Genomic DNA, 27,184 nt, shown 5'->3' with positions numbered 1-27,184 from the left:
GATTTTTAAAACTTTCTGGGTGAAAGTTTAAAACTATTTTTAAACGGATGAAACCTACAGATTTTAGTTAAGAAAATAAACTACAATGTTTGACAAAAAAACTGCACCGAGAAACTTTCACATACTCTTAGAAAAATTGTCGTTTTTATCTTTAAGTGTATGGTTTCAAAAAAATTTTCCCAGCAATCTTCCATAAAACACTTAGGTTTTTGAAAAGTTTTCTGAAAGTAGGAACCATATAAGAAATTTTATACTTTAACTTATTTTAAAATAGTAACGAAAGATGTTTGTGGAGTTTATAACAGTTTTCAAGCATTAAAGTTTCTTTTTACTAACAAAATTTAAAAAAAATGATGAGAACTATAATTTAAAATTAAAATGCAATTTTCTTTAAAGATAATCGAATTGTGGTCTATAAATGTAAATTAGTCTTATATTTGTCAGAGGATCATATATAAAAATAATTTTTAAATGAAACAAAAAGCGGAACTCTGAAATAACATTTAATAGCTTGATCCGATTCTTCTTTACTAGGCTCCAATCATAGAGGGCTAATTAAAATATGCTATTTTACTCATGCGGACGGGTATTTTGAGTTACATAAATTTATTAATAATTTTTTAATAATTTATTAATTATATAAATATATTATTAATTTATATAAATTTTTTAAATTTACATAAATTTACATAAATTTATTAAATTTACATAAATTTATTCAATTTTCATAAATTTATTCAATTTTCATAAATTTATTGAATTTTACAAATTTATATAAATTTATTGAGTTTATAATTATTGAACTTGCATTTATTGAACTTATAAAAAAATTACGGAAAAAGAAAGACGTTTAATTTAAAATCTCATGAGTTTTGTTTCCTTTAATTATTTACCTAGCATTGAGAATTCTAATGAATATTAAATTGAACAAAGATACTAAATAAATCGAAAAGAAAATAGTTTTATCTACATTTTTACAGAACTGAATACGATTTATTTATATGCTTTTTAATTAGCTATAAAATGAACAAAAATCGTGTTTGAATTTAAAAATAAAATTTTCCTGAAGAAAATCTCTAAAACTGAAAAGATTTTAACGAAAATCAGCCTTCAGCACAATTTAAAATATGTATTTCTATTATTATATTTTTTTAAGTACCCATAATCGATAAAAGGTTTGAAACATCACATTTAATGCCATTTTTCAAGTCTGGACGTAATCTCTCTCAACAAAAATCTTTAATACAAGGGTTAAAACCATAATTGATCCCAAAAGAGTACTAATCTATCAAATGGTTTTACCTCTAGCCATTCGAGAGCAAAGAATCGGTACAGAAAATTTAAAATCTCGTTAATCATAAACAGAGAATTTCCAGACAGCAAACTTGGTTTTGATTTTGTTTGGTTTTTCATTCCTTTAACCATTATTTTCTAGTTAGATTTGTCTTTGGGCTACATAAGACAGATGGCGATCAGAAAGGGTTTTTTCTATAGCACAAAATTAGTTTTGTAAGTTATTATAAAAATAAAAGCTTTCTACGAATTTCTTTTAAAACTTAAGGAAAAAATCAGTCTAATACAAATTAGAATCACGTCAATTGTCTTAGGTTGGAATTGTTTTTGAAATATTTTTTGTTCATAATTTATTTTGAAAAAGATTCTGTTTTAAACAAGTTCTTGAGCTTGTAATAGGTTTTGCAAAGCTGCACTGTAAGCTCTAAGCTTAAATTTTTTTCTTTCGAAAAATTTGTATTAGACATATAAAAGACAAAGCAAAACTCATTTGAGAAGATAATATTTTTTTGTTGGAGCTGAATTACGGTTTTTTTTTTCTTTTTTGCAGGAAAACTTAGGGGGATAAATATAAAAATAAAATACTTGAGGAAGCTCTTATAATTGTATTTAACAATACGTGCTTCATATTTATGGAATAATTGTTTAGTGTCTCAGTCATAACAACGTTTTGTATGTCAATATAGTTCGAAGTTGTGAAACCAATTAGAAAAGGTTTAAAATAAATGTTGCCTGAGTTTTTTTTTCTTTATAAACTAAACGCTCCTTAAATTTATGAAACTATTGTAAAGACCAGCAAATAGTTAAATTACACCAAGATCCATCCGCCCTAAAAAAACCTACTTTTAAATTTTATTTACTTTAATTTAATGAATAAAAAAATATCAATTCAAACTTAAGATAATAATCTAAAAGTTTAATTCGTGACGCTGCGAAACCCTTATGAGAATCAGAATATGATATAAAGGAAGAAAAAAATTGTCTAAACAATTCATACGTGTGAAAATTAAATAAAAATTGAACAGAGTAGCTGCAGTATTCGATCTTAATGCAGGTACGAGCTTTCGTCGGAAAGGAAAGAAAAATGAATGTATATTAATTGTCACAAATATTTAATAAAGAATTCCAGCAACTCTTCGCTGTTGACCAGTGGAGTTATTAAGGATAATGCTCCACAGTTTCATGACGAGCGGTCTGCAATATTAAAATTTCTAAGAAAAATGGTTAAACAACAATTTATGTAATTTTTATTTCACCATATTCAAACTAAACAGTCAAATAACCAGAAATAACATGGCATTAGTTGTGAGAAAAACCGTTTATTAACTGTTTTCACCAAATACGGTTAAACAACCAGAATTTTACCGCACCAACTAGGTCCACTTAAGGATGTCACTTAGTTACTTGCAGATGGGAATACATCATAGCCGATAGGGCTTATCTGTTGGTCTAGGAAACGAACTCCCGTTCTATCAGTCATGAGACAGACAGAATGGGAGTTCGGGGGCACGGGAGTCAATTCTACTGTTTGATCTCGGACTATTTAATCAAAGGGAAACGAGAATCAGTTTTTTAATTTTAATACAATAGATTTAAGTTGACTATAGTTCATATATAAAATTATAACGCAATAAAACAAAATATAATGTATATAAAAAAATTATATTACCATAGATCCTTCATCGATTGAATCCAAACTTAAAACAGTGACATGAAACTCAACTATTGTTGCTTTACCTAAAGAATAAATTTAAAACATTTTTAAAAAATAAATGAAACACATATATCAAACGAATAAATCTGTCAGATTTCCGAAAAATTAAATTTTTTCAAAGTAAAAAATAATGAGAAGAAAAAATGGAGGAATGTTTCATAGCTGTGATATATTTTTCTTCTCTTTTCAACTCTAATGTCCAGGAGATATTTAAATATATTACCTCTTACTATAAATAAAATCTTGAAAATATTTTGATACGAAAAACTATACGACAATATACTATTTGTTTTACTAATGTATATATATATATATGAACTGAATGAACTGAATTCGGTAGATTAGTGTGAATGTTCGAAGTCATCTTTCTTGTAAAATCAGTTTTTTTAGTGCGTTCTTAAAATGGATGACATTATTATGGATCCACGCTGTACTATCAGTTTTTGAAATAGGCATGGGAAACTGAATCTTTTTTCAAAACTGAAGAAACCGTGGGGAGATAACGTTTTTTTAAATAGCCCAGGTTTTCTGGTTATCTGAGATGCATTCAAAACGAACACATTCCGTGAAACTTGAATCAAGCAGCGAAAAGCCTTCAACCCCAAGAATCGAAGAAAATGTCGACTGAGTCGATGAGTTCAGATCGTTTGTTGTCGATCAAAATGATCAGAAAACAGTTGAACTTGAATCACATCATTGTTTATGAGATTTTGAATTAAGAATTGATTCACCGAAAAAGGATCATGTTAGTGAGATCGAACAGCAATATCGGGCAACACGACATTGCCCCATGTCATCCATGCTATGAGAAATTTCTCAAAAAAGGGTTAAATAACAATTTATGCATTTGTTATTTTACTATGCTCGAACAAAACAGTCAAATAGCCACAAATAAGATGGTATTTAAACTACTAACTGTGGAAAAAAACGTTTATTAACTGCTTTTATCTAATACGGTAAAGCAACCGAAATTTTATCGTACCACCTCGGCACAACTAATGAAGCCACTTAGTTCCTTGCAGCTTTGTTTGCATTATAACCACCAGGACTAATCTGTCAATCTGATGACCATGAGAACGGGGGTTCGAGTCCCATCGTTGGCATCACAATATTTACTCCATCCCTTAAAAAACATAAAAAGTTTCCTGTGTCCTGAATTCCCGAATATGATGTCCATTACCCCACGAAGAACCTAGTTCCAATGCCCAGTTAAATTTCGTTTTTAATGATTTGGGAAAGATGCTCGTTGTAAATAGTTCAAAAACCATGTAGTTATGTATTCATGGTTTCTCAACCAAACTAGTTGTAATAGGTTTCGAAACCGTAAAGGTAAAAAGAAATGTTCTTTACCGTAAGCTTTAAGAGTAATTGGATGGACAGATTTTATCATAGATGGACAGATTACGATATTTTACCATAATTTTCGAATGAAAATTCTGACAGTGTTGTAATATCAATAAATGTGGTTTTTGGCTAATAAAGATATACTGATTGCTTGCTTCCAAACCTCCTTATTAATCTGCCTTGAAATCTTTTAAGCTTTTTTTCTTTCCGATATTGAAAATTTATCTCCCTGGATTGCATTGTGAGAAACGGAAATGAATTATATTGAGTGTAACTTTACTTTTACGAATGTACTTAAATCTGCTTTTATTCGAAAAAAAAATCTAAACCTTTATTTTCATTACTTAAATTACATGCTTCCTACACTCTTTTTTTGGTTCAACAAAGAATATAACTTCGTACCTTTATTTTTCGGTGGTTGTAAATTGTCATATTCAATAGGATTTTCTGGTAGCATCGACTCAAATTCTAAGCTCTGTGATCTGAAATGGATGATAATAACAGCAATAATAATAATAATCCTTGCAACAACAATAATAACAATAGCATAAGTAATAAATCATGTTGAATGTGAAGAAGCAAAAATGGCCGATTCGGACATTAATTACCGTTTAATAATTATTGATTTTCTTTTCTCAATTCTTACTTCACAGTTTATCACATAATATAATTTAATTGAGTTTTATACTTATAAAAGATCAAACATGAGAGCAAATGTAAGAGGACCCAGTCTTAAAAATATTAGATTTTAAGAATTTAGCTGAAATAAATTCTTACGACACTTTATTTTTTTTTCGATTTTCAAGAAAAAAAAAAGATTTAGTATCAGGAAATCCTCAGATATTTAAACATATCTTTGCTCTGTTCATTCAGCAAATAGTTTATTATTATTAAGAATGTATGTTATTAAATTTAATGATTACTAATTTCTTATAACTGAAAAAAATATTTGTTCTTATTGGTTCTTACACAATATTTTTATGAAAAAAACTTATAATACCCTGCAGAGTAATTCATAACGTATAATCAAACTGATGAGTCAAAAATCAACACTTTAATCACTTCTAAACTTCGTACAGTAAATAGTAAATATGAAATATTCTAAAATAACATTATAACCAACAATCTTAATCAATATTAATCTTATTTTAATTAATAATAATCTTATTTTAGTATACAATATATATTTTTCTTTCAAATAAAAATGAGTATTAGTCTGAGCTGTGTTGACTAATTCATAACGCATAATCATTATGGCTCTTTTTATTAGATAATAACCAACTCTTTCACATCCTCTTAAAAATGCAGTTATGAAATATTAAAAAGAGCTTTTTATTCATATCTCACAGTTATATTAAAAAATATTTAGCGAAAATGTAAGAAACTACATTTATCTTATCTTGTTGCTTTTTATGACTTTTACGTCGTAAAAATTGCCTTTCTGCTTCGAAAAGCAGAAGTACGAATATAAACGAAAATATTTCTGAAGAGAATGCGGGTGCGATGGTATTTTTATTTCATTTCGTTTTTCATTACTTACCGAAAACCATAAAGTGGAATGCGGTACATTATTAAACATTTATTCCGCCGCACTTTTTAAAACAGATATTTTGTCACATGATTCGTCCGTTGAAATACAATACAACCATTAGTTAGATTTACTATATGATCTGTAATAAAATACATTCTGTTGTTAACTATGTAACAGTGATTTCACTTTGAGTAGTCAACGGAATAGATTGTAGCTAGTGGAAAAACGAGTTAATGATTGTTTGGATTCGTTTATTCCTTACAATTTCATTGATATACACATAAAAAAATCTTGACAATTATGGTTAAAACTGTCGGTAATCAGGGTGCTATTAATATTTACCTTAAATTATTGTAGAAAAAATTGATATTTTACAATAATATTTACTGAAGTACTATGACTCATCTTGCATTACTGTGAAAATTACGGCATGAAAATTTACCTTAAAAATTAAATTAACAGTAGATCGAATTTAAACGAAAATTTTTCTGAAGAGGGTGTCACTGCAGTGATATTTTTATTTCATTTCGTTTTTTTTTTTTTTTTTTTTTTTTTTTTTTTTTTTACTGACCGAAAACTTTAGAAAAGAATGCGGTACATTCTTAAACATTTATTCTGCTGCAGGTTTTAAAACATATATTTTGTCGCATAATTCGTCTGTTGAAATACAATTCAACCATTAGTTAGATTTACTATGTGATCTGTAATAAAATATATTGCTAACTGTTGCTAACTATGCGACAATGGTTTCGCTTAAACTAATAAATGTCACGCTTATGCTATAAAAGTCAATAGAATACGTATAAAAGTCAGTGGAATAGATTGCAGCTAGTAGAAAAACAAGTTTACTCATTTCATTTCAGTTGATATACACTTAAAAATATCCTAAAATTTACTATAAAAAATATCAGCACTGAACTAATACTTTTTTCTTTTTTTTCGTAAAATCCACTTTTACCGTACAATTACGAAACAAAAAAAAATTGATGTTCTGTTGTTTTTACAGTAATCACTGTGAATCCCGGTGATTCAGTAAATATGTATGTATGTAATATATATGTAATATGTATGTATGTAATATGTAATATATGTATATATATATATATATATATATATATATATATATATATATATATATATATATATATATATATATATATATATATATATATATATATATATATATATATATATATATGTATATATATGTATATATATATATATATATATATATATATATATATATGTATATATATGTATATATATATATATATATATATATATACAAAGGAAAATTATAGACATATGAAAAACGGGGGGGGGTGAAATAATAATGAAAAAGAAAAAAACTACTGATTAAAATAGAAAAAAAATAAAGGATGAAATTTTTTTAAGAAAAACCTGGAAAATAAAAGATATAATCTTTTCATCAGCCCACACGGTTATATCCGCAAAAGAGAGTGCTTTCTGATATTGCATCAATATAGCCTAAGCAAAATATATTAATACAATAGTGTGAGGAGCTCTCAAATATTTTTTTTTCAAAAATTACAACAAATAAAATAGAACACAATAAGTAAAAATAACACGTATAAACAGAAAATAGAATAAAAAGAAAAAACATTATGAAACAAAATCTACAAAGCGAGCAGCGAAATCAGATGTACTTACATGAACGGGAAATTTTTCAAGAGTGATTTAAAAATATTTTCGCAACAAGATTGCCAGATTACAAAATAAGAAAACAAAAGCGCAAATTGATTGTAACTAGAGGAATTTAAAGCGCCGTTCTTACTGCATTGCTGAAGTGATTTGTTATGCTGTGCATTGATTTGTTAGTTACCAAGGATGTTATTCATATTTTGTATTCTGGCAATATTGTTGGGAAAATATTTTTAAATCATTCTTGAAAAATTTCCCGTTTATGTAATTTCATCTGATTTCGCTACTCGCTTTAGAGGTTTTGTTTTATACTGTTTTTCTTTTTACTTTATTTTATTTTCTGTTTCTACGTGTTATTTTCACTTATTGTGTTCTATTTTATTTGTTGTAATTTTTGTAAAAAATTTTTTTGAGTCCTCCTCACACTATTGTATTAATGTATTTTGCTTTGACTGTATTGATACAATGCCAGAAAGTACTCTTTTTTGTGGATATAATCGTGTGGGCTGAGGAAAAGATTACATCTTTTATTTTACGGTTTAAAAAAAAAAATTCATTCTTTTTTTTTTAAATCAGTTGTTTGTTATTTTTTTCATTATAATCCCCCCCTTTTTCATATTTCTATAATTTTTCTTTGTTTTATCTTCATTTTGAACTTATCTAATGAGTTCTGTTAACTTGCAGCTTATGTGCAATAAATGGAACTTATTGTTTTTCTTAACTTTCTTCGTGTTTTCTTGTATTTATTTATTTTGTTGTATATATATATATATATATATATATATATATATATATATATATATATATATATATATTATAACTGTCATTGAACAGTCGAGCTAGCCGAATGATTCATATTTTTAATAATTGCTAGATAAAGATCACTAATGTAAAAGCCAAAATATCAAAATGTTTTAAAGATATGCCCCTCATACTTGATTAAAAACTTCATTCTCTTTAAAAATGTAGAAATTACTGAATTACAGTTATATATAATAACAATTATAGAATTACAATTGCCGCGTTTCGAGTGCTCAAGAATAGGGAACCATTTTCAAGACTTGCCTGTATTGAATGAGGAGAAACAAAAGTGAATTGAAATATAAGAATTAAAATTGAAAACGAAAAATTCATATTTTTATTCATATGAATGTTGATTCCCATGTTAAAGACAAATAGTTCCTCGGGTCTCTCCAGAGCTCATGGAAATGCATTTTACCCTGATTTGTTACTCTCGGCCACTGTCGATTTTCTTGTTCTGTTTTCTCAGCTAATGTGATATTTTTAGTTTTCCTCGCCTTTATTTTCCTGTTTTCCGTTGGTAACTTCAAGGCTCTATATTTCAAATAGTTTATTTTGTTTCTCTCCATTCACGTTTGACAAGTCTTGAATATTTGCGCCTATTTATGAGTGCTTGAAACATGTCCATTTGAATATTTTTGAAGCGAATGAAGCTTTTAATAAAGTAATATCTAACCAATTCAGTCTTTTGGTAATATTTATTTAGTCTTTTACAGCTAAAGATAAGACGTTTTTAAATAAAAAAGTGACTTGATTTACAATATTATTTTTATACATATTATGATAGATTTGATTAACGTTTCATGGGTTCTGTTTGTTAAATTCATATTATTGTGTAATGACTGCCTTTCTTATATATTATTGGTATTCTAAGAAAATTGTAGCATTTCAGGGTTCGCAAATTCATATAAAAGGAATCAAAAATGTTACAGACATCTAATAATCTGAGAAAGGCAGAGCTGAGTGTCTTAAAACATATTTGACTTCAAACAAAGCAGAAAGCAGTTGAAAAGGAATATTTAGCAACATCTCAAATTTTAATATGTCAATCAAATTCATATTGTTGTTATTATCCTACATATCATAATAGTTATCTGTTATTTCAATGACGATAATTTTTCCTTTGAACATTATTAATTCACGATCTCTAATATCTATAATTTTTTAAGTTCATGTTAAACAAAAAACCTTAAGCTTTATGTGAAGGGAGATCATAACGGAACAGTCTTAATACGTTTCAAGAACTTTATTGATTAACACCAAATCATGACCTCTAAATTGAGAAATTGTATTTTTCTTCATTACTATATGAAGATAAACTTTTCTTATAATTTAATATTTTTTACCTATATATCATTAACAGTTTAAGAAGAACAGTATGATTTTGGTAACATTTACCGGGATTCTGACTCTAAGGGAACACCAAAAGTCTTAGTAATTTTTGCCACACTTAGTCATTTTTTAACACGTTGATAGTGATTTTGCAAAAATTAACAATAAAATTTTATTTTACAATTTGCGATAAAATTAGGTAAGTGTGGTAAATTTGGTAATTTTGTAATGATTTCAAAGAACATGGATTAAAAAAATATTTGTTTAAATTTACTTTTAAATCTTGTATATTTTTACTCAATGTGTAGTGACATGCACTATACGATTAAGAAAACAATTCAAAATATTAATGCAAATTTTTTTTATAAAAATGAAAATAAAAATAATAAAAATTCATGAGAATAAAACATCCAAATGGAAACATGCACTTAGCAGCAGCGAAACCAAGATGAATTAAGCAAATTAGACATTGATGAAAAATTAACTGTATTGTATAACATATTTTTCTATTTATTCTTGTATTTTTCTGGACCTGGGCAAGACTTTTGAGGTACAGAGAAAGCGATTTTTGGACTTTTGTCTTAGCTTTCTCGATAGAAATAGTTTTGCATTCTATGACAATTCAATTTACTAATTTTTTTACTAATTTTTCTTCAATATCAAATGTACTATACGAATAATTTTGCAAACCAGAATTTCCAGTTAACAGTTACCATATGAAAGGAAATTTACCAAGTACATGATTTATATGCTGTGTATTTTCTTTTTCTGTCAGAAATTAATTTTTCATAAAGTACGGTAATTTTACCATAATTTGTTTTCTATGTGTACTATAAACTTAAAGCAACTAATTTATATTTTGAATTATTTAATGTCTGTCAGATTCATTCAATCTGAGTCTAAAAATTGTACAAAACTCGTAATTATCTTAAAGTAAGACAACTCACCTTGTCATTTTAAGAACAGCAAATACTTGTAACAGCAGTGGTAAAAATGGGCCTGTGCTGAACATGAATGACATAGTTTTGGTCATAGTTTTCTTTCATAATCCACCTACATTTAAAATGGAAAAAAAATGATATCGATATATTTGTAATAGTAACACAGGGTCTCCCCAAATGATTATTCCAGTTTCAAGGAAGTGTTTATTTTCAATACTATAGGGAGCACAGAGACCCTTCGTACATTCATTCGTCACTTTTTCTGATAGATATTTTATTTTATAACCACCATTGTACAGCCGAACCAATTTTGAGTTTACGACTACCGATGTTAAACTCCGTAGCTTCGTAATTTTAAGCACAACCCAGGAGACATGAGAGCTCCTGGATCGAGTATTGGGAGAGATCTGCCTTCTGATTGGACTAATCTGCATTTATGTAACATGGAGAGGAAAGCCGCGAAAACCACTTATTCTTAGCCAGACAGCAAGGGGACTCAAACTCGAGATCCGTCTGTCACTGAGAATATCTTACGTCAGCACTGTATTCGGTGCTAGCCGGGTGTGGAATTCGTATCGACTAGCCATCACTGGGATTCGAACCCGGTTCACCTCATTGGGAGGCGAGAGCCCTCAGCCACCGCGACTCTCTGATACATACGAAAAGTACTGAATGAGTGCATTTTGTCCTTAACAAATAGGCATTTGGCTTAAATAAACATTTTCGGCTGTTAAATATATATATATATATATATATATATATATATATATATATATATATATATATATATATATATATATATATATATATATATATATATATATATATATATATATATATATATAAATATATATATATATATATATCTGTGTGTGTGTGTGTGCGTGTGTGTGTGTGTGTGTGTGTGTGTGTGTGTGTGTGTGTGTGTGATTTATGAATTAAAGTTCAGCAGCAATCAGTCGTAACAATGGAAAAAAGGTTGAAAATAGAAAGAAAAAAAAATAACCAATTGGTGATACCATACACTGATTAGTTTGTCTGATAAATACTACTAATAACAGCAGAACTTATTGAGCAATAGTGCTGGGAAGAAGCAGAGCTATTGGAAATTCTGAGAATGAAGACAGTGAACTAGAAAACTTAGATTTTCCCACAAAACTAAGTGGAATAGGGATGATAATTAATAACAGCAGAACTTCCTAATAACAGCAGATCTTATTGCACAATAGTGCTGGGAAGAAGCAGAGCTGTTGGACTTTCTGCGATTGAAGACAGTGAACTAGATCACTTACACTTGTCCTCAAAACTATGTGGAATAGGGATGATAATTAATAACAGCAGAACTTTCTAATAACAGCAGAAGGGCCGGGAAAGAGGTCGTGGGTTCGATCCTCGCCGGCGGAAGACTCCCCGTGTAGTAAATAGTGACTGATGCACGTTAAATCTGTCGAGTCTCAAAGTCCTCCATGTTCCCACAACAAATCAACACCTCTGGGGGTACTGATCCAGGAGTTTCCTTGTCTTCTGGATTGGTTCAAAATTACAAGGCTACGGAGTTGAACGTAAGTAGTCGTAAACCCATGAAATTGGGTCGGCTGTTCAACGACGGTTATAAAATAAAAATAATAACAGCGGAACTTTTTTGATCAATAGAGTTGGGAAAAAGCTGAGCTATTGGACATTCTGCGAATGAAGAAAGTGAACTAGATCACTTACACTTGTCCGCAAAACTAAGTGGAATAGGTATGATAATTGTAGGGATCTAATAATTAATAAGGATCTTTTGTATTACTGAAGGTGAATAATTTCTCAAAATCTCATTTTCAAAAATACTTTATTATTTACCTTTTCAGGGAATAAATTTGACTTGTAGATCACCACTGCAATTCAAACAGGAAGAAATTTTAGAAATCAAACCTCCTTTCAGCGATATTTTAAGATTTGAAGACTTTTCTATTTCAAAAGTCCACTTTGGCTCCCCGCCATGATTTATCATTTCTGAAATCGCTATTTTCTCTTTTATTTTCTTTGGCATGCTCAGCTATTTATTCACTGCATGGAACCCAACTCACAGAATAAGATTTCTAGCATTTTCTCTCGCCAAATCTTTCCAAACCAATTTCTTTCTTACAAATATTTTTCGCAAACACAGTTCTTCAGCCAAAAGAGATTTAAGAAAAAGTTGGGTGAAGGAATGACAAATTTACTCGCCAAATGTCGTGACTAATGATTAAGAAGTTGGTTTGAATAAACCATTAATAATATTTCTTGGCAACTATTGTTTGATAAAAAAAACAAAAAAAAAATACAACAAAACATCTCAGACAATTTGTATTATGCAGACATGCGTAATGAGGTATTAAATGATGAAATTTGTCACTTTCAGGAAAATGCTACAGCCTTTTAAGTAAAATTGCTATCAAAAATATATTTACGATATATTTGTTATACATAAGTTTAGTTTGCTTATAAATTAGTGTTAGTTTCAAAATACATTCCATGGTGGTTTTGAGAACAATTTATTAACTATGTTTTAATAACTTTTTTATGTTCGAGTTTATTATAAATGAATTTAATGCATCTTTCTTATATTTCATTGAAGCTTAAAACTGTTATTAATGAAATGATTGATTATGAGTTTTTAAAATAATATTAAAGTTCTAAGTGGTCAATCTTTAATAATTTTATTATCATCAAAGCAAACAATTTAACAACAAATTTATTGAGCTAGATATTATGCGAAAGTCTTATTCGACATTATATAATATTCAAGTTTTTATTTAATTATTTTTTGTTGATAAAATTAAGTTCTCAAAGAATAATTGTTAATGAATATGCTATAATTTAGAAAGAAAATAATTTAACACCAAATGTATTGAGTTTGCTATAAAACGGAAATTTTAAAATTCATAATATTAGATTTAAAAGATATAGATATTTTTTGTTAGAATTTATTTTCAAGAAATCTAATTTTTACATTTTTATATCAATTAAAGTGTAAAATTAAACTTAGTTTAAGATATTGAATAAATACAGATATTTTATTTTATATTATTTTATAACCGTCGTTGAACAGCCGACCCGATTCTGTGTTTACGAATTCCAATGCTCAACTCTGTTGCCTGGTAATTTTGAACCGAATGCAGAAGACAAGGAGACTTCTGAATAAAGTATGTAGAGAAATTTTCCTTTGTTTAGAGCTTTTTGATCGTACTAAACCGCATTTAAACTGATTTGCGTCAAATGGAGAGGAAAATCCTGAAAACCACAAAAGGTAATCCTGACCGTAAGGGTACTCTAACCCATGACCAGTTGACCACCGTAAATATTTTTTGTCCACACTGTGGTCGGTGCGAGCCAGATGTGGAATTCTTGTCTACCAGCAATCCGTTCGGAATCGAACTTTGTTTACCACATTGGATCGTTGGAAGGCTAACTCTTTATTCCCTGAGGCACCTCGTCACTGAATATGGATATTTAATACTAATCGTAAACAAAGGATCATTAATGATCGTACTGTGATCACTAATGATCGTAATGACTTGTAATTAAGAGTGATTGGATGATTAGGAGTGATTAGGAGTTTGCCATAAGTGGGTTTGTAATAATGTTTATGAAGATATTAGTTGGCTGATATGATATGGATGGAAGATGATATTTAGTGAATTATCTCATTACTAGCTGTATTTGAATACTTAAATACATCCCAATTTTACTTAAATTTCCCAACTCTTCTACTCTTCATTCAATCCTAACACCTTAGTTAGATTTAAACAATATATTCACTAAATTTGTTCACCGTCCAGCTGTTGTTCGCAGTTTTGCGTGCACTTTCAATTCTGGATTAAATTACGGCAAAAATACATACAGTTAGGGTGCCGATATTTTTTACCGTATCCCATTTTTACCGAAAAATGGGATAAATGGGCAAATCCCATTTTTACTGAAATGTGACTCATTGTATTTCAAAAATTTATGGATGAAGCCAACTGGCACAAAATGCTTAAGATCTCTCTTTCCATGTTAATTTTAATCATACTTACATTCTTCAGATTTAAATTTTTCTTCTTCATAGTTTCTACAAACTCATATGGAAAGACAAAATCTGGAAAAAAAAGTTCTGATTACACTTTCAATCTGTATATTGTCGTAAATACAGATAAAATTTAATGCAAATTGAAATGTTTGAAAGCACAATAGAAATTTAAAAATAATACGCACTTTAAAAAAATGCTGTAGTATCATATTTCCAGTACAGTAAATTTGTATAAGACCATTGCAACCTCAATCATATTTATTTCTCTTTGATGGTGCAAATTATCTTGAAAACTAAAGCCCTCGTATGAAAACATCATTACAACCACAAACGCAAGTGTAAAGATTTAATTTTCACGGCAGGCACAAACATATTTAATACAAACAAATTAAAGAGTATTGTTTTGTAAATACGACACATTTTAATAAAGTTTGTTTTTTATAAGTACAAGCGTACAAATTTATTTTTTATATCACAAAAAACTGGAAAAGGTATAAATAACAAAGTATAATTATTTATATTTTGCTAGTATAAAATGTATCGATCTAATATAATTTATTTTCTGACAAAAAAATCTTGTAATGGTTAATTGCACCAGAAGTGTATTCACTAATCTACCGGTAAAGGGATTTACTTATACTAATGAGAATATTTTAGCCTATCAGTGCTCAGGCTGGAAGAAGAAGTCTTGTCAGCTAGCCATTGTTGGAATTCGAACATCGGTCACACATTACCCCTTGAGACACCCAAGCTTTGAGCCATGACCTTTTTTTTACATCTTATATTTGAGTTTAAAATTATCTTTGTTCAAATTCGTAGAGTAAGTTCAAACCCAACCCAAAAGACAAGGATGCAAGGGATTAAAGGGATGCAAGGATTGCTCCTGGCATTGAAACATATTAGCCTTCAGAGGGGGATTTTTCATGAAACTCACCCCCATTTGCGTTACACGGACTGGCAACATACGAAAACCTCCCATGGTTAGCTCAACGTGATGTTGATTCTTACTCTTAATTCTTCTATCCGTGAGGATATTTTGCGTCGGCACTGTGGTCAGTGTGAGCCGGGGGTAGGTCTCGCACAGACGAGTTATCGCTGGGATTTGAACTTGGTGACATTGAGAGCTCATTAACAGACAAGTGCTCTATCCCCTGAGCCAACGCTGCCTTCTGTTCATGACTTGAAGATGGTACTTAATCATAGTTTAGAAGTGTCTAATTATCTTAACCTTAAGAAAGATTTAGAAACTTAATTATCTTTGCATAGTAAGTTAGTTTAGCACCAGCACATCGTTAATCCTACTTTTTATTGCTTCTACTTTAAATGACCTTTCAATCCAATACTTTCGACCCAAAAACTTTAAAAAAAATATTGTGAATGTAAGAAGTTTAAAAAAGAAAAAAATTAATGAAATGCGCAACAATTCCTAAAATAAATGCAAACAATCGCCATTAAAGGAACTTCTAACGAGGTGAACATAGAAAATTATTTGATATATTATATTCCTCAATAATTCATTAATCATTTTATAGTGTGATAGACATTCCTAACAACCCAGACTGATATATAGCCGTAATTTGGAGTAGATGAATAGGGCTTTAGAAATGCGCTTCATTAAATGCCCAAATATCTCGAATTATTATCAATGTACACATTATATTGAAATTATTGCTAATACCGATGCCAAAGAATAGAAAATGAATAGAAATTTGATTGCTTAAATTTCACAATTCCTTAAAAATTTAAAGGAATAAATAATAAAAAAATATTATTTTAGAGATATTCTCTGTTGAATAATTCAAGCTTTCTGTATTATATTTTACTTTCTGAGATAAACTAGTTATAACTTTGTAATAATTACTTAAAACGCATTTTTAATGACTTTATTAAGTTTGATCAATGGGATACCTGCAAGTGAAGTAGTGTGGATTATTCTATTCTAATTAATTGGAGAAGCGTGGCATTTGATTACGTTATCAACTGTTCTTTCCATTCTATTTAGAGAAAGTCAAGCCCGTAGATTATCAATTCTCTTAAGTGAAGCATTCTATATTCTCACATAAAGATTATTTCACAAAAATTTCGAATCCTTCACTACATATTTCGGGGAGACTATACTTGAGGGTGCACCCGCCAAGTTGTGATCGTGATTGATCGCCTAGCTGGACGATGTTGAAACCAATCATAATTCTGATTGGCTTAGATTTTAATCGATTAGTTTAGAATTCTGATTAGTTTAGAATTTAGCGTTGTTTTTAAATGAATTTTTAAATGTAATTTCAGAGATCCGTTGGTTCTACTTTGGATACCGGCTGGTAAGGTTAGTTTTGCTTCTGGTACTAAAAATGAATACTGTCAATAAGATAAATCTTAAGTTTCTGTATGATTTTAATAACAATGAAAAAAAAAACAGTGATTGACTGGTGTATGAATGAAGGTTTAATTAGTAATAGATATAAATTTCCTGTTTGTGGGTTACCACGACGTTCAAGGCAAACAAGTATGGCACCAAACATAAGTCGCCAATTTCGCCAAGGGGCACCCTCAAGTATATTTTTACCCATATTTCTTGTTTAACATAAAGTAGAACATTGTAACGTATCAAGCTATATTAATAAATAGTTCTTTGTTTTATTAAAAAAACGTTTGTTTCACACCACAACAAATACAGTAACAAATATAAAGTACCCGTAACGGGATAGTTAAATCTTATAAAACAAAGTAGAAAAAGTGCCCGTAACGGGATATATGAAAACTCACATTCCACAACAACAACTCTCTGTTGTTCTAAAAAGGTCTTCCAATTTTATCGTCTGCTTTTATTTTATTGTATATCTCTTTATGTATTTATTTTATCTTATTCATGCTTTTGCTAGCCCGTTATTTTTTAATATTTTCACTTTTATTCATGCTTTTGCCAGCCAATTATTTTTTTAATATTTTTAAACTTTATAGCATAAACAAACTAATTATACAACCTCTCCCAATCATCAATTGAGACTCGTATGCAATGGACAACTGCAATGGGCACGATGACAATTTTTGTCATGGATATTACTGAAGTGTGATATTACTTATGACTATGAATATAAAAAAAGTCTCCATAATTTAAAACTTAATTTCTTAGGAACTAATCGTCCAAGTTCACCCAAATTTTGTATTTTGGCATATAAAATTACACTCTTTAAAATAATGTATACCTTAAAATTCAAAATGTGTTTGACTGTTATTTAATGAAATAATCGAAATTAATGAATAATTATAGATTTTTAGAGAGAAGATTTGTCATTGAATAAATTAACTTTATAATCATAGTCAAAACTCTTTGATTCGCTCAAAGCTTTCTCGAGATCAAACGAAATAACCAAAGAGTAAAAATTACGATTAAGGCAACCAAACTTTTGACGTTGGTCGTTGAGCCCATGTCCAAGAGGTAGTGAGTTCGATCCCTACCGGCCGAAGACTCCTCGTGTCGTAAGCGGTGACTGGTGCAGGTTGAATCTGTCAAGTCACAAAGACCTCCATGTCTATCTTTACAAATCATGCCTCTGAGAGCACTGAATAGGAGAAAGATCAATTTCTGGTTTTGGTCAAAATTACGATCTGTGGATGAATGAATGATTTGAAGGGTCCATCTTATTAACAGGTTGTGATGAGTGTGTATCTGAAGTCGTATTCTCGGCCATAGATGTCGCCACTTAAAAACATGAAAGCACCATCTGCCTTAAACTCGCTTTGTTTCATAAAGTAGGCTTCATTGATTTAGAAAGTGCCATTAGAAACAACAACAACAAACTTTTGACCACTCTCCTGCTGACCACAATATTATGACTATATTTTCCAGATTCTGCCAGGGTTAGAGATCTAGATCCTTCAGAAAATGGTTATGTTTAAAGTTAGAGAAAGCAGTTGTGTCCAATTTTGTAAATTAAAACAACTTCTGCCCAACCCTTAAAAATAATTAGGTGTTTTTGAGGTTGATAGTTGTAAAATATATACCTCAGGTAGAAAATGTGGTTATGTTTTGCAGCATAAATAACTTCATTAATAAACCTGAATTTCAATCTCATTTATACCTCACAAAATCAACCAGATATATAAATCGGCAATAATTTTATTTTATTTATAACCTTAGCCCTGTAAGTTTGAACTCTATCCAGAAGACTGGGGAACTCCTGGATCAAGTATAGGAAGAAATGTACTTTCGTGTAAGACTATTTGATGAAACTAACCCGCATTTGCGTTACATGGTGAGGAAAACCACGAAAACCTTCCACGGTTAGCTTGACGGCAAATAGACTCTAAACCATGATCCGCCTACCACTTAGGATACTTTACGTCAGAACTGTTGTCGGTGTGAGCTGGTTGCAGAATTCGTATCGACCAGTCATCGCTGGGATTAGAACCCGGTTCTCCTTATTGGTAGGTGAACGCTCTATCCTATGAGCCACTACGGCTTCGGCAGTACTTTTAGTTGATGTCGGGTAAAATTATTCGCCCTTTAAATATAATTATGCTCCTGAAATATTAAAAAAAAAACTCATCCCTAAAACAACCGCCCTAAGTTGGTTGCTCTAAAGTACATTTCAATCAACCACAAGTGTGAATAAAACAAATTTATACACCTAGGGAGGTTGATCTTTTAAGGTTGTTTTTGAAGTCAACTTCAAATAAACCTCAAATCAACCTTGACACAGCAAACAATCTTAAATAAACCTTAAAAAATGTAAGTTTTTGTAGGAATAACTATATAGTATATTTGAGATCTTCCCTTTAAACCCACGTGTTATGAAAATAAAGATGAATTATCTCTTCTTTACAATTGGTTAAAAATAAATAAAAATTGGTTAAAGTTAGAAATCAATAGGTTTCCAACCCCGAATTAAAGTGGCAGATCATAACAAAATAAATTAAATCAAACTTCATTTACATATTTTAATTAATAATTATTAATTTCGAAAAATTTACCAAAAAAAAACTTATTTTAACTACACTTTTTACTGAAATAAAAATTCGAAAGCTAATTATAGATAACTTTTCGACAGAATGGCGAAGATACACTGATTAGAATATAATATATGTTGTATGACGAAATAAAATGTTTGCTTAAGCTTTTAACAACAACATGTGTTTTTTGTTACATATCTTGATAAGTCATTAATGGCATTTTCCAAATAATTCCTGATCTATAAATAGCTTTGTATTTGGTTAATAGTTTTGTGTGTAACGTCATGCTACATGGTTTTCTTCAATGGTTCAGAGGCAGGCTGCATGGTAAATGTTAAATATCGCCAAGGCAACAGAAGATGTGTGAGCTATAATACATTTATCAAATATTGTTGTTAGAGCAATATTTGATAAATTTGCGCAGTTAAACGTTTCTAAGAACATTGTTTATTTAATTAACGTAAAACTAACAGTGATGCTCAGATCCATATGAGCTATAGTTTGTTTCTGACTTTTCAAGTACGCGAAAATTAAATTGGTTTCATAATGAATCTCAAAAAACAAAGATCATTTCAAATTAAAATTTTACTACCACACAACCTAAAATTGACCATGAGAATTTTCTAAAAACTCATGGTATTGCTAAGTTAAGTTTCTTTTAAGTACACTGATGAAATACTTTAAATGAAATAAATTAGCAATCTATAATAAATTATTAAAATTATTAAATTAGTTAAAATATTAATATTAAATTAACTTATTTTAGCAATAATTGCAAAAACAAAGTAAGTGCTTCATGATATATTTTGAGAAAGTGACACTGACCAATATTTTCTTTCAGTTGCTAATACTATAAGAGCTAAAATAGAATTAAAAAAACTAAAAAAAATTTTTTTTTTATTGTTATTATTATTTTGCAATAAATAGCTTATCACAGAAAAAATATCAAAAACATTAAAATCTCAATTTGGAATTTTGTCACTTACGTTGAATTTTTTATTGCATGGCAATACACTGCTGATCATAATTTTTTTTTATTTTATATGAACAGCTGACCCAATTTTTTGGGTTTACTACTATGTTCAACTCTGTATCCTTGCAATTTTGAACCCAATCCAGAAAACAAGGGAACTCCTGGATCAAGTTTCGGTACAAATTTGCTCTTGTGGAAGACTTTTTGATGGAACTAATCCGCATTTCCTTTACATGGAGAGGAAAACCACGAAAGCCTTTCTCTGCTAGCCTCACGGCAAGGGGAGTCTAACCCATAATCCGTCTACCACTGAGGATATTTTACATCAGCACTGTGGTCAGTACACGCGGGATGCGGAATTCGTGTCGCCATCGATCCCGGTTCACCTCATTGGAACTCTCTATCCCCTGAGCCATTATGGCTAGCATATCATAAATTAAGAAAAATTCCCAAAAATAACAAAAACTCACCCAAAAATTAGCAATGAAATAAAAATTTGCTGCCAAATAAGAGTCGCTGTGCAAAACTTCAATAACTAAACTACTTGCGGTGCACTTAAAATGTGCCATCTAACAGGATCATAATATTGTATGTCTGGAAGATATCCTTCAAATTTCACTCTGATTTTGAAATTAGAAACCTCAGATAGTCACATTGCAACAATGATTTTTAAGCATCACTTGTCAAAAGAATTCCGATGGAAAGAGGCAGGACGGAAGTCAGATATAAGTGACCAGATGGCTAAATATGAGTCTTTCTGTTGTCCATGGACTTCGATAATATATTACTTTGATGACTGGTTCTGCATTCCGGAGGTTCAGCTAAAGATGGCCAAAAGTTTTAACGTGAGCCAAGGTATTTGCCGATATGCAAGTGAAGGAAAAGAATCTTGTGAAGGAACAACTTGGAATCAGCTCAGATATTCGCTTTGGTACGGCCACCGGAATTTCAGTATCAAATTGTGGTGAAATTATTCAGAAATCTTGATTACTCGAGAGGCGATCTGCCATTTGTCACGTTATAGAAGGGGACGTTTGAAGTGGGTGCAACATCTTCACTTGATGCTTGATCAATGGAGAATTATTTTCTTTTTAATAAGTCCATGGTTAGCCTTCAGATTTGTTTATGGAACTGATTGATTTATAAGGAACCTCGTACCTGTTATCATCCTCGTAAATCCATGACAATGATGTATATAATGGAAGTAGAGTCTGAGAGTGGGTGATAGCACTTTGTCTGGACTTGCAGACCTCTATTTCTTTCCACGCTATTTTTTTCTCCTTTATTTGACCGTGTGTGAGCTTATTTAGTTTGAGGCATGAAGATTTAATGAGATTTAGGAAAATGTAAAAAAATGGCTTTAAATAATGTTGCGGTGACAATGTGGGGTAATACAAACCAGTTTGAAGCATAGAAAAGTTCTGTAACTGTCCCGTAAAAAACCTGTGTTACTTAAAACTAGGGAAATTTACTATATAACTATATTTCATACACGTCATAAGACACATTTTTAGGTGACAAAATAAAACCTATTGAAGCAAAATGTATTTGATGGGTTTTAGACATTTCTTTTTATTTATAAAATAAGAAACTTTAATTTCGAAAAAAAAAAGAACAGAGAATTTCAATATTGCTCTCCTCTTCTGACAAAGCTTTTACCGCCATAAGTTGCATACATAAATATTTCGTGAGAACAACCAACTTATGGTGTGCTACTTTACAGGAACTGTTGCATAAAAGTGAATATCTACAACTTTTTAAAGTTTCCTAGCTAAGCTCGATAGGGCGTAAGCCTTCTTGTTGAAAGTTTCAGTATTCAGATATGAATCCAAAGGGTTCTAGTTCAATTCCAGGTGGTAGCCAACATATATCGTTACTGTAACTCACCACATTGATGATCATGTACTACAATAAACATTTAACTCTTCTGCATCTCGACAGATGGCAGCATTAAAGCACATCACCTTTTTTCTACGCTTTCGGTGACACAACATACACAATCTCATCAATAATTATCAAAGTCAATTTTTTGACGTCAACCGGAAAAAAATCTGTTGAATACGAAAGTTTTCTGTATGGCTTTTTTTACAGTAAATTTCGATCAACCTATTTTTGCATCACTTGGAAATTTCGCAACTTGAGACTTCTTGTAATATTTGGGGATTTTTATTTATCATTGCAGCGGCGGGTATAGAGCTTAATTTATTTTCTAATAGCTTTATTAATAAGATGGCTATTAATGAGAAAATGTTTTTCATAAGCAGTTTCCTGACGCTGCTTTTTTTCTGAAGCTGATACCGCCAAGTTCATTAAAATGTTAGTCAGAACTTTCCTTCACTAAACTCTCCAATTATTATGTATGCGGGGAAAAAAAAGACTTCTTGCCAATAATAGTCTTCTTGTCAATAATAGTTCATTTGATGGAACTGAAAGTTCTGCTTTTTCATTAAACTCTCACTTCCCTTTTTGAATTAGTTTTCAGAACACACGCATCTTACTGCTTCATTTTTAGAATAAAAAATCATTGACTTTACGTCATATGTATAAGTTTTTATCTTATATCAGCTTCCTTGATCAATTAATTACGAATTTCTTATCATTCAGATTAACTGCGTTAAGTCGGTTAAGTAATTATTGAAGAGAATTGTGATATGTAAGTAGCAGGTAAATTAGAGAATCTAGTATTGTACAGAATATCGAAAATCCACAGCTAATATATATATATATATATATATATATATATATATATATATATATATATATATATATATATATATATATATATATATATATATATATATATATATATATATATGTCTATAATATGCATTAAGACATTTACTTAATTGATTGTTTTCTATTAAATGATAAGATAATGAAAACTATTATACACATTTTAAAAATAAGCAATACTCACAATATTGCGACGTTCATTGTTCCAGAATGACATATCAGTTTTCTTAGAAGTTTCTGAAGATTCTATAACAAATTGAAATTTTCAAATATAAGGTTTTGTCTCATAGTATAAAGAAAGATTTTAATTGCTTTATTTCCGTATTATTTCTTCATTAAAACATAAATATTTTAGCATAAGTTAAAATTTGAACTAATAACCCTGAAAAAGAAAAATTTGCTACGGAAAAGGATTTCATTCAAACGTTTTATGTAAAGAAATAATTGTTCATTAGAAAATTTTTAAGAATTTATGTATTTATTAGTACGATAGATTTTACTGAAGTTTGATATGAATTCGATTCTGGAGATAAACTTTGTTCATAGGGAGATTTCACCTATTTACGTTAAATCCTGTATGCTCCATCAAGTAAAATTTCAAGTAATTGTTCTTTGACATTCTTAGTGAGCGTGCCTCTATTCTGGTGTAATACACATGCGCCAGTGAGCAAATATCAAACTTACGTAAGTAAACATAAGAGATTTCGCAAAACTCGGTGAGTTAAAAACGCTAATGTAGCAGAATAGCCTTTTAACTTTGACTAAAAATCGAAATAAACGTAGTGAATTACGTAGAACAAACGTGAAACAAACTTAGCAATCAAAACAAAAACCGAACTATGGATGTAGGCGATCTCTTCGTTGATCCAAATGTTGTAATATCACACTGTTGTTCTAACCAAGTTAGCATGTCTTATATACCAGGGAATTGATGTTTAATTTTTGTAGTGGTAGTTACGCCACAACACTATTCATATCTAAAATTCCTTATTATATATCTTCAAATTCGCATTCCATGTCCACGTTTTAAGTTCGATGGTAGATTTAAACAGAAAACAATATTTAACACGTAGAATGCCATGGGGGTCACCGGTGACTGGCACTGAGTTTGTTCGTAGCTCCACTGGGGTCACCGGTGAACGGAGAAGCCAAGATTATTAGGAAAAAATAATTCGAGTAAATTTTAATTTGTTTTTTAAATATTATTATCGTTACTAAAATGGTTTGAAGAAGTCAACCGGTTAACGCCCAGCGTCATATATTTAGGACAGTTCCTTTTTTCAAAGACACTCATTGTGGTGGGAAACTTTTTTTCAGAATTTTCATTTATCTGGGTGAATTAAAAGATTCACAGATACCACAATGATTTAGTTATTTCTGATTAGATCTAGAATTATAAAGAGCACGCACTTTCATATCTATCAAAGATTTTTGAATGCCCTAACAGTAGAAAAAGCAATTAATTTCGATTATATATTATACCACTTTTTTCATAAAACCACTTTTTGTATCATTTCAATTTATAATTTCGGGATAAAACGGGTTAATGCGATATAGAACACACAAAAATAGTTTTATTTATATACACAGAGATACCAATTTACTCCGGGCAGCGAATAAATATTTTAAAGTGGTAGTTTATTAATTGTGATTCTTGGTTTAATAAATTCAATTTAGTGGATTTTTATCCATCACTATTTCTGAAAAATTCGTAGGTTTATATATTTCACCATTTTTTTTTTCAGATATCTCATGCTAAACCTTTTAAAAACTAGCAAAATCTGCCGAATATTTGCAAAGTTAGTTTGTAGTTATTTACCGTGTGGTCAGACGAGCTAGCCATGCAAAATTAGCGTGGCATTCAAAGTGTTAACAGCTATTAATAGCGTTCTTGTATCTTTGTCTTTGTAGCGTAACGTAAAGATACGTAACATTTAAAATAAACGCGAACATGCGCAGTAGCTTCAAATCTTACGTAAGGAAGGAGAAAACAAATGGTTAAATTACAGAACGTAAGGGGAAAAATCATTACGGGTACGAAAGAAAAAAAAACATACTTCTGATTAATGAAATCAAAATGTACGGTATTTGAACCATTTATTGAAAATTTTCCTTTCGTATGGCAACGATTACCAAAAATTGCGGTTTTCAAAGTTACATTTCTTATAACTGTTCAGAAAAATACGTAATTGGGAAAAGAATTTAACTAAATGTAAGGATTTTATGCCATACTATAAGGCAGGGGTCGGCAACCTGTTTGTCCTTAAGGGCGCAATACTAAATTTGAAAATCACCGAGGGCGCATATTTTACAGATAATCATGCACAATCCTAAACTCAACTGACTACTTGCTGTATATCGCCGTTTGACAAGAGTTAAATAAATCGCTCTGGCTATCATACATTTACATTAGTCCAGCGAGGGCGCATTAAAAATCGATCGGGGGCGCCATGGCGCCCGCGGGCGCCGCGTTGCCTACCCCTGCATAAGGTATCATAATACAATTACCTTATTTTACCAATTTTTATCAAATTTTCTTGAAACGAGATTTTATTGATAATTTTATAACCAAAAGATTATCGGTGATAATTAACCAGCTTTTTGTTTTCATGGAGCTAGAAACACGGTATGTTTAACATATTTAGATAGTTTTAACAATGCTTTTTTTTCGGGTTTGGTAGTTTGTGGAGCAAGGGAAAACACTAATGAAAAAGATTCGTATTTGAAGCAATGTATCTCCATTAATGCAAACATACTCCATGAAGACTATTGAAAGACTATATATTTACCAAAGACAGTCCTCTTGAAGATTGTTACAAACTCATTTGCTTTTCATGAGCATAAATCATTGACCAATTTAATAAGAGACAGAAAAACAAGATAATTACGAGAAATTGTACAAATGACTCTTACGACTTGTTATATGAACTATTGCGACTCATTAGGAAAGCAATTCCCACTTAGATGCAGGAAGATTCCTTATTTGGAGATTCAATAACAACAATAAAAATATGCTTGAAAGGTTTGAAATAATTCGCATGGCGCAGTTTCTGGTCTTTCCTTCGAACTACTAAAGTTATTCGTGTGTAAAAGGAGGTGCTTCTTTAACGGATTTGAATGTTTTGTTTATGTTCATGTGGAAATAATATGTACATATTTATTGAATTTTATTTATTTCATATTCATTGACATAAGAAAAGAAGTTAACACCTAATTCCATTGAGAAAGGATTGAAGAATTAAACATACGTTTGAGAATCAGGTTAAATTAAAAAAAATAGGGAGCATTCAATTCTGAAAGCAGAACAAAAATATATAATTTTAGAAATACGCCTCATGACACACATTACAGGCTCGCATGACTCGTCTCTTACAGGATTGTGTTCCCGTCTCTTAAAGGAGACTCATACTCTAGGAGCTGAATAAAAGCTTTAATTTGATTTGCCATGCTCTAAATGACTAATCCAGTCCCAACTAGTAGCGGCCCAGGCTATTCGGCATAGTTTCCAGCATTTTCAAAACAGCCTAACGATTTTTAAGGTTAGTATAGTGTAATCCCAAATAACTTAAAACTAATTAAAAAAAGTCTGCCATTCATAGCTCAGTTAGACTCATTTAATTTAGACAGCAAACTATAAGCTAGTAGCGATATACTGTAAAGAGACATATTAAAGGTTTGTTGCTATAAGGCTATGTTAATTTAGTCTGCTTTAGTATTTTTTTCTAGCTAAATCAGCCTAAAGAGATGTAGACTGATTTAAATAACACTCAGAACTTCAGACCAATTATATTAAAATACTAAAACTCCTCAATTAGCCTAGTGCATTCCAAATATCAGATAATTTTCTTCTATAGATATATTTATTTGCTATCTATAT

At 30.1% G+C, this 27,184-nt stretch overlaps 1 protein-coding gene across 1 annotated transcript in view; it reads right to left on the bottom strand.

Annotated features, from left to right (window-relative positions):
* LOC107455766 (glycine receptor subunit alpha-2) overlaps positions 1–27,184 on the bottom strand; it is a 141,151-nt gene that overhangs the window by 25,077 nt on the left and 88,890 nt on the right. Inside the window, exons 2-6 of the mRNA XM_087152294.1 lie at positions 23,492–23,553; positions 14,662–14,723; positions 10,625–10,730; positions 4,754–4,833; positions 2,963–3,030 (exon numbers count right to left, since the gene is read on the bottom strand). Coding sequence (XP_087008420.1) covers positions 2,963–3,030; positions 4,754–4,833; positions 10,625–10,710 — 234 coding nt within the window. The 5' untranslated portion in view covers positions 10,711–10,730; positions 14,662–14,723; positions 23,492–23,553. The remainder of the gene's footprint in view (positions 1–2,962; positions 3,031–4,753; positions 4,834–10,624; positions 10,731–14,661; positions 14,724–23,491; positions 23,554–27,184) is intronic.

Source organism: Parasteatoda tepidariorum, chromosome 9 (genome assembly GCF_982258835.1).
Source record: "Parasteatoda tepidariorum strain Cologne lab strain chromosome 9, Ptep-v5.0, whole genome shotgun sequence".
Classification (NCBI taxonomy): domain Eukaryota; kingdom Metazoa; phylum Arthropoda; class Arachnida; order Araneae; family Theridiidae; genus Parasteatoda; species Parasteatoda tepidariorum.
Note: the sequence above shows the minus strand (reverse complement) of the source record. Positions and strands in the feature narration are given on the sequence as shown.